Source organism: Brachyhypopomus gauderio, unplaced genomic scaffold (genome assembly GCF_052324685.1).
Source record: "Brachyhypopomus gauderio isolate BG-103 unplaced genomic scaffold, BGAUD_0.2 sc72, whole genome shotgun sequence".
In the NCBI taxonomy this organism is placed as follows: domain Eukaryota; kingdom Metazoa; phylum Chordata; class Actinopteri; order Gymnotiformes; family Hypopomidae; genus Brachyhypopomus; species Brachyhypopomus gauderio.
Window position 1 is genome coordinate 1,193,278 of NW_027506893.1, and position 11,795 is coordinate 1,205,072.

The 11,795-nt window shown below is 45.5% G+C and overlaps 1 protein-coding gene across 2 annotated transcripts; it reads right to left on the reverse strand.

Moving 5' to 3' along the window:
- Nucleotides 1-357: 357 nt before the first annotated feature.
- slc29a4b (asolute carrier family 29 member 4b) lies at nucleotides 358-7,957 on the reverse strand. Of its 2 annotated transcripts, XM_076990059.1 has the most exons (11): nucleotides 7,817-7,957; nucleotides 5,639-5,779; nucleotides 5,357-5,485; nucleotides 4,856-4,969; nucleotides 4,592-4,720; nucleotides 3,916-3,990; nucleotides 3,420-3,694; nucleotides 2,800-2,926; nucleotides 2,118-2,305; nucleotides 1,024-1,264; nucleotides 358-864 (listed from the first exon to the last, which is right to left on the reverse strand). In XM_076990059.1, exons 2-11 carry the CDS (start codon nucleotides 5,763-5,765, stop codon nucleotides 719-721), a joined length of 1,551 nt encoding a protein of 516 aa, XP_076846174.1. In that variant the 5' UTR covers nucleotides 5,766-5,779; nucleotides 7,817-7,957; the 3' UTR covers nucleotides 358-718. The 2 variants fall into 2 exon arrangements, with proteins under 2 accessions (XP_076846174.1, XP_076846175.1); XM_076990060.1 differs by lacking the exon at nucleotides 4,592-4,720.
- Between the last annotated feature and the right edge of the window lie 3,838 nt (nucleotides 7,958-11,795).

Consider the following 11,795-nt stretch of genomic DNA (forward strand, 5'->3'; position numbering starts at 1 on the left):
TACGTCACGATTCCTTCAATCATTCTACATTTACGGCATTTAGCAGACGCTCTTATCCAGAGCGACTTACAAAGTGCTTTGCTTCTGATCACAGAACACATCCTAGGTAATAGTACGGATAATCTCCATGGCAACACCATCCATGTGTTTTTGTTTTAGTTTAGTTTTGTTATTGTATCCAGGTGTTCCTCATTGTCTCGTCATCACCTCATTGTCTCGTCATTACCTCGCATCAACTCATTGTCTCGTCATCACCTCGCGGATTGAAGGCGGATTGAAGTTACCTGTCCGCCTCCCTCAATCTGTTTTCTCATTGGTCACGTAATAGATGTTGCATTGAACAAACACCACAACACGGCAGGATGAACTGTGTTTATTTTAGCCAGGTGAAAGAGATCATCATTGCTCCTTTAGAAATTCTGCTACGGTGCAAATGACTTGGGAGGTGGTGGTGTGGGAGGTGGTGGTGTGGGAGGTGGTGGTGTGGGCGGTGGTGGTGTGGGAGGTGGGTGTGTGGGAGGTGGTGGTGTGGGCGGTGGTTGTGTGGGAGGTGGTGGTGTGGGCGGTGGTGGTGTGGGAGGTGGTGGTGTGGGAGGTGGTGGTGTGGGAGGTGGTGGTGTGGGAGATGGTTGTGTGGGAGGTGGTGGTGTGGGAGGTGGTGGTGTGGGAGATGGTTGTGTCGGCGTCTGTACACGTGAAGACGGCCGCGGGGCAGACGTCAGACCCTGGGGGTGTAGCTGTGCAGGGTGAGGGTGGTGTTGAGCGCATGTGGAGATGGTGCGTGTGAGGTGAGGCCAAAGGTGGAGTAGGACACCGCGGAGCCCAGCATCAGCCCGGCCATGTAGGAGACGGTCATGGTGTTCCCTGGGAGACAAGGGGCACAAAGACAGGGTGAGAGTTCACGTTTCAGTTAGTCACGTGATGACTTCAGCCGTGAATGTACCTCAGAATGTATCTCAGAAGAGATATCTCTCTAAAAATATAAATGGATCAACAGAGCGCTGTGTGTCCACACCCACCCACCTGCCAGCTCTCTCTGTTGCCGTGGCACCGTGCCCGCCGCCTGGATCATGGGCACTGAGCCCAGGTAGCCGTTGCTGATGCCCAGGAGCACGGAGAGAACGCAGGGCCAGGCCGGGTGCACCAGCAGGGGGCGCCGCGCGGGAGACACACACATGACGAAGAGGGGGAGGAAGAGGACGCGCACGCAGGCGCACGCAACCAGCTGTGGGCCGCCCCAGTCGTACGGGCACGCAGCCAGGATCTGGGGGGGGGTTACAGATGGATGATGGATGCATGAGGGCATATGAAGTGGCAAAGGAAGTTCAGGCTTTGTGTTCGAAGATGCTTTTAAAAGTTTTATTGGGTATTGTTTATTGTTATGTAGTAAATGTATGCTTCAGTTAAGGCTTGATATATGATTATGTCCATATGTTGTACATCATGAAGAATTACATATTTATGCAGAATACTCCAATTTTACATGGCAATCTGCAGTCTGCATGTTTCATTAGTTTCATGTTATTGTCTATTTTTGGTGCTATGGAATTTGAGCTGGTTGTTGGTTCCAAATATCAGCCACCGTCAAATTCAAACGTTCCAAACCACGCTAGCATGAATTTTGTCCCCATCCAAATCCTTTCTCTCTGCGTGTGGTCTGGGGTCTAGCGAGCGTGGTTCTGAGCGTAGTGTGGGGTCTAGCGAGCGTGGTTCTGAGCGTAGTGTGGGGTCTAGCGAGCGTGGTTCTGAGCGTGGTGTGGGGTCTAGCGAGCATGGTTCTGAGCGTAGTGTGGGGTCTAGTGAGCGTGTTATCTTTGAGCGTGGTGTGGGGTCTAGCAAACGTGTTATCTCTGAGTGTGGTGTGGGGTCTAGCGAGCGTGTTATCTCTGAGCGTGGTGTGGGGTCTAGCGAGTGTGTTATCTCTGAGCGTGGTGTGGGGTCTAGCGAGTGTGTTATCTCTGAGCGTGGTGTGGGGTCTAGCGAGTGTGTTATCTCTGAGTGTGGTGTGGGGTCTAGCGAGCGTGGTGTGGGGTCTAGGGAGTGTGGTGTGGGGTCTAGCGAGCGTGTTCTCTGAGCGTGGTGTGGGGTCTAGCGAGCGTGGTTCTGAGCATGCTCACCTTGCCCACAAAGTCGGCCATGTTGAAGAGGGCCATGGTGAGGATGGGCAGCCAGTCACCGAGTGCATCGTTCCGCAGCTCTGACTCCAGACCCGGGAAGAGACACAGCGTGACGAAGTACGTCACGCAGATGGAGAGCATGTAGGGCCAGAGGACACGCACCACCGCGCACCTCCGCAGAGCTGCATCTGGGGGGGAGGAGAGGGAGGGAGGGAGGGAGGGAGGGAGGGAGAGGGGGGAGAGAGAGAAGGAGAGAGTGGTGAGAAAGAGAGAGAGGAGGAGGGAGGGAGGGAGGGAGGAAGGGAGAGAGGGGGATGTATAAACATAAATAAAAGCAGGTGTGAGTAATTGGGAGAGGAAGAGTGAGTGAGAGAGGAGGTAGAGAGAGAGAGAGAGAGAGAGAGGTAGAGAGAGAGAGAGAGAGAGAGTGGGGGAGGTTGAGAGAGAGAGAAAGACAGGTGTGATTGAGATAACCTTTAACAATTTCATGACAAGCTGGGAATCCGAGTGTTCATCCAAACGTTTTTTTAAACACTTCCAAATTCTCTATATTACAAATGAATTTAATTCCATTACCCTGAAAATCTGAACTGTGAAGATCAGCGTTTACTGATGATGATGATGATGATGATGGTGATGATGATGATGATGATGATGATGATGATGGGAGTGGGTCTTTCACCTTTGACAGTGACCCATGTCCTTTTGGTTTTAGGTTTTGGCACGTCAAATCGGACATATGTTCCATCACCATGGCAACCGTTATAGGGGTTAGTAGCATCACCCTCACTAGGACTTAATGCACCATCCTAGAGAGAGAGAGACAGAGAGAAAGAGAGACAGAGAGACAGAGAGAGAGAGACAGATTCACAGACATAGATAGAGAGATTAATATAGGACTAAGACATCACAGATAAGACCCATTCATGCAACCCACTTTGCATTCACTTGGGTCAGCAAGAATATTCTAGTAAATCCTAGCATATCATGATTCTCATAAAGATACTGTATTCATATAATCACACCATGGCTGGCCCTTATTAGACGGGACCAGAATAACACAGTCTGCATATAAAATATTTATTAATATAACATCAGAAATAATTTGGTGTGACATCACCAGCTCCCCTTTCCATCACCAGTCCAGTCTGCACAGAGTCCAGATCCTCCACTGTGCTCTGGTCTAGTACCAACATAAAGAGGGATCTTCCCTAAAGAAGACCCATCTGCAATCGTCTGGTACAGCCTGGCGCTGCTCAGAAGGTAACAGGTAACGAATCGCGCTCCGTCCTCACGCGTCACCTCGTCTTCCGTGCTGACGTCACGGTGCATCCGATACCCGCCCCCCTGCTGCGCGGCCGCCGTGGCGACCTGACCTCTGACCCAGGCGTCACCGTGGCGAGCCCGGCCGGTGTGGTAGCGCACGAAGCGACTCCGCCACACCAGCATGTGCAGCAGGAAGCAGAGGGTCTCCATGGAGACGGAGAAGAGGAAGAAGATGATGGTGTTGTTCTTCTCGTCCTCCACCAGGAGCTTGGTGAAGATGCGGCTCAGAGAGACGATCACGCCCGCCGTGCCTGCGTCACAAACGAGAAACGCCCGTTCAGCGGTTCCTAGAACAACACTACATTCAGACTCCACGCATTTTCCCCAGTATTAGATCTTATCTACGTTAAAAAGTATTAAAGAAGTAGGAGGTAAGATTTAAACGTAATGGTCAAAATTAACAGTGCTTGGAAATCAACAGTAGTGCTTGTTTGTTTATTGTCGCTACGGTAACACAGAAGTTGTAGCTCACTCTCTCCTGTCATCACGCCCTGGGTGTAGCGCTTGGGTAACATCCCCGTGTAACCATAGAAACTGGACTGCTGCACTGCAGAAGTCAAAAAGGCAAAATATTAATGTATTACATATTTAAACAGTTAATATTTAATTACTTTAGGAGTTTCAACTCTTCAATTCTGGATAAAAACAGGGTACGAGAGAAAGAAAATGTAAATATTTATATGTGTGTGTGTGTGTTTGTGTGTGTGTGTTTGTGTGTGTGTGTGTGTATGCGTGTGTGTGCGTGTGTGTGTGTGTGTGTGTGTGTGTGTGCGTGCGTGCGTGTGTGTAGGTGTGTGTGTGTGCGTGTGTGTAGGTGTGTGTGTGTGTGTGTGTGTAGGTGTGTGTGTATGTGTGTGTGTGTGTGTGTGTGTGTGTGTGTGTGTGTGTGTGTGTGTGTAGGTGTGTGTGTGTAAGCGTGTGTGTGTGTGTGTGTGTAGGTGTGTGTGTGTGTGTGTAGGTGTGTGTGTATGCGTGTGTGTGTGTGTGTGTGTGTGTGTGTGTGTAAGTGAGTGTGTGTGTGTGTGTGTAGGTGTGTAGGTGTGTGTGTGTATGTGTGTGTGTGTGTGTGTGTGTGTGTGTGTGTGTGTGTGTGTATGTGTGTGTGTGTGTGTGTGTGTGTGTGTGTGTGTGTGTGTGTGTGCTTTAACCTGTGCATCCAAAAGCAACAATGGCCACAGCAGTGAGTGTGACAGCATAGGAGTGTGTAGAGTTGAAGAGTTCTAACCAAACATCACACACACTCACAAACACCAGGGGACCCAGCGCAAACAGATATCCTACACACACACAGGAAAATGGTTCATACAAGGTTACTTTATTTATACTGTGCGTATTGGTGTGTGTGTGTGTGTGTGTGTGTGTGTGTGTGTGTGTGTGTGTGTGTGTGTGTGTGTGTGTGTGCGTATACACACCAACACTGATGCGAGTGTGTAGACTCAGTCTCTCCACCAGAGCATTATTCAGGATAACAGCTCCAAGGGCCACCAATATATACGTCAGGCTCATGTCAAACACAATAGAGGAACCTGACAGACAGACAGACAGACAGACAGACAGACACAGAGAGGGGGAGGTGAGGTATATCTCTGTCTCCCCCGAGCTATAGTTCTTCCAGTACAAAGATGTTCACCCACTCACTGTGCTCACTGCAGTATTGTACAAGAATGTGCCCGTGATGAACAGGAATATGATTTTACATATTAGTTTTGTACATTGTAAGTGGCCTTTGAAGGTCTGAGAACACGGTTATGGCTGTATTTTAGAGATAAACCAGCTCACAACACACACATCTAATCTCTCAGTCCATCTCAAAGACATTTATGGGTATGACGACACCTTTGCTCCCTCGAGCCCACGATTGTGGTGTTACACCTTGTTTGGTCTGATCTCCCAGGTGAGTCTGATCACATTACCGGCAAATTTACGATGCAGGTAGTCCACGTCCATGATGAAGCTGTTGTACGGCAGCAGGAAGCCCACGCCGGCCAATAGCATCGCAAAGTAGATACCATGGTAACGGTCATCGGGTACCAGTTCCGGGTCTGCGGCAGAGCCGTCGAACAACAGCGTCAACACACTCGGCCCGTCTCAAAACTACGAGCTATTTCGCGCTCTCTGTCCCCATGGCACCATCAAATGGCTCTCGTAAGGATACGCACGTGTGCATGCGTGGGTCACGTGCGCTGATGGCTTACCGTGCGTGGCGTGACGAGTGTTCGGCCTCTCGTGGCGGTCGTCGTCCGGCAGCATGGTGAAGCCGAGGGTGGAGGCGGGGCACCTCTCTCCCCTCCACCCCGCCCTGCTCCACTCGTCCGAGTGCATCCCCTATTAAGGGACTGACACAAGGCTCTTATCACACACGAGAGTGCAGCCCAGACAAACACATGAGATTCATTTTTAGACCAAGTCACTCGATTCAAATCGACTCTTTGGATCGTGGCAGTTCACTTAACTACTTTATGTCACGTAACGGCCCCTACCGGCCGCCTCTGTCTGCAGCGGCTGTATTTCATGTTGTCCTGTTATTGTTGCGTTGTGTTCCTTCCTCAGGTGGGCGGGGCCTATTAGGACACCTGACACCTGAGGGTCGTTGGTCTGTTATATGTATTGTCTCTATACCAGTTCACTGCTGGTTATTGAATCTTTCATTTGGATTCATTCACAAATTTTTAGTTTGTGCACTTTACCAAATAAATCCCCCCATTCGTGATCACATCCTTTGTATTTGCACTCCTCGCCTGTCACACTGTACTTTTAGATTTGCCAGATACTCTTACCTCCAGTGACTTGTTTTTTCAATACATATGCGCCATAGGGAACTGAAACCATAATCTAATTATTGCTAGCACTGTACAATACCAGGTGAGCCACAGAAACACTCTGACATCAGGAAACTGTACCATCTTGTCTGCAATGCACCAGACTAGTAAGATGTGTGGAATGTACACTCTGTGTAGACATGCTAGAGGAACATCTCTAAGAACATGTGGGATGTACACTCTGTGTAGACATGCTAGAGAAACATCTCTAAGAACATGTGGGATGTACACTCTGTGTAGACATGCTAGAGAAACATCTCTAAAAACATCGACACCTGTGGCGAACAGATTACTGAGCAACTCACAATTTCTTATATATTTCTTAAAATATATATTTTAGCTGTGAATTTAATAAACTTCACCATTTGTTTGAACTGTTTTAGTAGGTTTATTTTCAACAGAGAGGTTCTCAACCCTGTTCAGACAGACCACCAACCAGACCAGGTATTTGTTACTCCTCACTACACACATTAGCAGGGTAATCAAGAGCATCCCTTAATTACCTAATTAAAGTGTAGTACAGAACAAACAGGTTACTAGTCACCATCCAGACACAACACTGCTTCTGCAGAAGAGGAAGATGACCTTAATGTAGAGTAATTTTCCTACATGTGGCTTAAGTGAGTATGTTTCCAGAGAAGGGTCCAAACACCCCGTATCCAGGCAGACACAAGCTAAAGGTCTGTAACTCCCACAACGTAACACTGTCATAGGCAAAGTCATAGCCAATACAGTCTGTAAGTAATATGTAAAATGTGCAAAAGAAATGGTTTAAATATTCTAGATGAAACCTACTTAACACCGATTATCCTTCATTTTATGAACATACTTGTAGACTCTTAGACCTGTGTATGTATAAGAACCTGCACCTGTACAAAATTATGCGTAACGTAACGTTATGTTTAACGTAGAAAAAGATGCTACTCTATTTGAAATGGGCCACAATCATAGTCAAACAGGCTGGTGTCTTTACGTAAATGAACGCGTGATTACATGAGAGTCCACCGACCTGCTGCGTGTGGTCTCTACCCTTGAACACGCGTGTCTCTAACGCGCCAGGTTCAAGAAACACGAGACGAACCCGTTATCCGTTATAATACCGTACCGCGCAGACCCAGCGGACGATGAAGGAAACCTGCCTTAAAAGTAAAACAACGAAGCGTTTCTGTATTTACAGGAGAGGCTACAGTGTAGTGGAGACACAGCAGCGTGACCAAAGAGCGCAGGTCACCTGTGCGCTAGAGGTCACCTGTGACACTAAAACACACATTTACACACACTCGCTCTTGTGCTGTGGTGGCGACACTCGCTCGCGTTAAAGATAACGTGCAGAACAATTAGAATAAACAGCAACATGTTTCAACATATTCATGTAATTATATCTGGAAGACTCAAATCCGGTTAATATGTGCAAATGCATTGTGTTCTCGTCCACAGTGCACGCGGAAACGCTTATAAATATACAATATCGCTTCATAGTTTATCGTGATGTGTATTAGTGTAGTTGGGGTTCGTCATCTCCTATGCACATATGTATACGAGCAGGTCTCCTACCTTAGACCGAGGCGTGCTGGTGCAGGTGGGGTCGGTGGTGCAGGTCGATCATCACTATCTGCTTCATATACGAATAGAACGTCGCTCCTCGCGCGCGCGTTCTCCCACACGCGCTCACCCCCTCCGCCGTGTCACTATAGCGACCGCTCCGGTTCCCATGGATAACCGGAATCATTCCGGTGATCCGTCTGAGTCAGGAGATCCGCTCAATTAGCCAATCAAATGTCAGCATTGAAATGATCCATTTATGCTAATATTCCCGTTATCATGGAGTTTATGATCAATTTATGCTAATATTTCCCTTATCGTGGGGTTTTCATTTTCAACCCACATATACGTAACGTATACCACTTTTGTATGTGTAGCTATATATAAGCACAATCTGGACAGAGGTCCTTCATCTAGAAGGTGAAACTATACCAGTTTATGTCAGAAAAGGTAAATGTTTAAATCACAACATTCATCCAGTGAAGTCCTGAAGTTCAGAGAGCGTGTAGATCTCTTTGAGTTTCCAAACTTCGTTGTCCTAACTTCGTTGTTGCCATAGCAACAACCGGTAACGTAAGCAGGTATGTCATTAGGGCGATGTCCATTGCGACAAACACTCAAAGGTCTGAAGGGGTTCTACAAAACCAGCAAGCCATCTTTTGGTTGCACCAATGCACCGCTGATTACAAATCTAATGAGATGTAATACACTACTGCACTAATGCACGAGGAAGAATGGGTGATAATCCTCTCATGCTAGTTCTTTTGATGGTAAATCTAGAGTGGTTGCAGGCTATAGTATCATGGTTATTATTGTACATGGCATTCATCTCACACTTGACATTGTCTTTAATGTCTTTGGTCTCATATAGGACATTAGTGCAGGAGTGATGACCTTAAGAGGAGGAGTGATCTCTGCATCATCACAGATGATTCTGAAGGGTTTAAGTATGACAACAGTGCTGTTTTTAGGATGATAAGTGAGCCCAGACGAACCTCTTGTTGTCACATTAGCAGACAGTGCTTCAGCTGTCCACAGGCACAACACAGGCACAACACAGGCACAACACAGGCACAACACAGGCAAACACGTCATCTCTTACTTCCTTAGGAAACCAACAGTTCTGAAGATAGCCACAGATTTCATAATTGGAAGTCTCAACCTATCTATCCTTGTAATATATATATATATATATATATATATATATATATATATATATATATATATATATATATATATATATATATATATATATATATATATTACAGATCCTTGTAAAATCCAGCTACAACGATAACATGGTCTAAAGATAACACAAGACATGTTACAAGACAAGATGATATACACCTCAAAAACTCTTGCAAAGCAAGATATCGTCACCCTGGTTCTCCTACCATCTGTTCACTTTAGTTATTGGAGTTATGCTTCGCACACAAAGATCATTCAGGCACGATCTGAGAGAACCCGAGGGCTACACACACACACACACACACACACACACACACACACACACACGCATACACACACGATCTGAGAGAACCCGAGGGCTACACACACACACACACACACACACACACACACACACACACGCATACACACACGATCTGAGAGAACCCGAGGGCTACACACACACACACACACACACACGATCTGAGAGAACCCGAGGGCTATACACACACACACACACACACACACACACACACACACACACGATCTGAGAGAACCCGAGGGCTATACACACACACACACACACACACACACACACACACACACACACACACACACACACACACGATCTGAGAGAACCCGAGGGCCATTAGACAAGATAGAGCAGAACTCTTAAATAATACATCGCCTTAATTTAGGTCAGGCCAAAAAACCTCAAGTTCAGCACTTCACTGCAAAGTTCAAAGGGGATTGAAGAGGGAGTGTGTGGAATTTAAAGTGAGGCGTAGTGAACTGCCCCGTGCTGCATGTTAGTGATGCTATAGAGCAGCGAGTGGGAGGGAACTTCTGCTCTCCGCATATGGGCCATGTTCCTGTCCTTCAGAACCTGCTTCTTGGTTGTTTCAATGGAGCACACTGCAAACACACACACACACACACACACAAAATCGAACACTGGGTCTCCATGGTAACCAGAGGAGGGGTATTGTTTCAGGATCTCTCAGAAGATGCCAAGAAACAAAAAATCATCATATGCAATCTATGTGTGTGTGTGTGTGTGTGTGTGTGTGTGTGTGTGTGTGTGCGTGTGTGTAGGAGAGACAGGGAGAGAGAGAGAGAGAGAGAGAGAGAGAGAGAGAGTGTGTGTGTGTGTGTGTGTGTGTGTGTGTGTGTGTGTGTGTGTGCGTGTGCGTGTGCGTGTGTGTGTGTGTGTGTGTATCGGACTGTCTGTAAACTCATATAACCTACACAGGCAGCTAGATGGCCATCAACACAAACATCAGTGTGTACTATCAAATGTTTTTTTCAGTTTGTGAGCAATATTATAAGTGGGAGATAATGCTGCAGAATTATGTGTGTGGGGGATTTATAAAAAAAAAGCAAAAGAGAAGAGAGAGAGGGGGGAAGAGCGAAAAACCACAGAGGGAGAGGAGACAGGCCTCTCCTTAGTTACATCAGTATGAAGAAATATATTTGGACATAATTACACACTAGTGATTGAGTAACAATAAAATATACAATGCAGTTGCATATTTGGTGCTAAAAATGGCGTTGGCTGATTAGCCAGTGTTTGTGCCATAAACAAGCCTGTGAAATAAGGTTGATGTGCTATAACCTGCAGTGTCCAGTTCAAACGATGGTGATTTGATTGGGTTCATCTTGTAACTGGTCTGCCCCAGGCCTTTTCCAAAGGCCATTAACACAAACTGATTCTGACTGAGGGAAACATATAACTTACATATAACTTACATATAACTTACATATAACTTTTTTTTACCAGTCTGCATTTATTTTAGCTTCACAGAACATAGTTTGATAAGTTGAACATATGCTGAGTAGTTTGATGTTGTCTAATAGTGTGTGCTTGATAGATGGAAACCCCATTCCTAACCATTTAATTTACTACAGTTTTTTACGACTGCTAACATGCGTTTGTCCAATCTGTAGTCACATTTTCAAAACTCTAAACACAGTGAACACAACATCAGTCTTCAGTGTTTATACAATTAGTACAATTCATGTTGTTTTTGCACAAAATGCAGTCATTTTACATGTTTCTATTATGCTTACATTTTCTATACACACAAGATTATCCAATAACAAAATTCCGGATTATTTTTGTCTTATTTACAATTGCTTGCACACAGCATGTAAAAAATGAAAACCTGTGATGAAAATGAAAATGAAAATTGTATAAAATGCAAAGTTCTGCAAAAACAAAGGCAGCTGAAAAGCTATTACTGTAATGCATAATTTTGCACATATAGATCAATGAAATAAGATGTAATATAATAATAATAATAAAGTACAGTAATATGCCGGGTCAGAGAGGAGCAAATATAACACTTTTTCTATCCCAGGTGCATGGCAAGGGCCAACATCAGATGTGATGTGGATGAAAACATGTGGCCAACTGCTGAAGACCGTTTAGATTAGACCTAACAAGACTTTTCAGTTTTGTATCCTGTTTTTTCCCCTTGTGTGGCTTTTTTTGTATATGTGTATTTTTACACATATGGAACCATGGCTAATTATGTTTCCAATTATGGTAATTGCTAAACTGTTACTGACTCCTTTTTTGTCTCATCTACATCTGTCTAATCTAATGTAGTACATTCCATATAGTACCTAACAGTAAATATCACTCATTGTGTAGACAGTATGTTGCCAAAAATGTACATTTGAAAAAAAAGTCCAAATGAAGCGGATTACAGTAAAAATTAACTGACTAAGGAAACAACAGATGTTACTGTACAATATCTGTGTTTGCTGGGAGAGAGTAAAATATTACATGTAATACTGTTTCTGTATTCCCATCAAATGT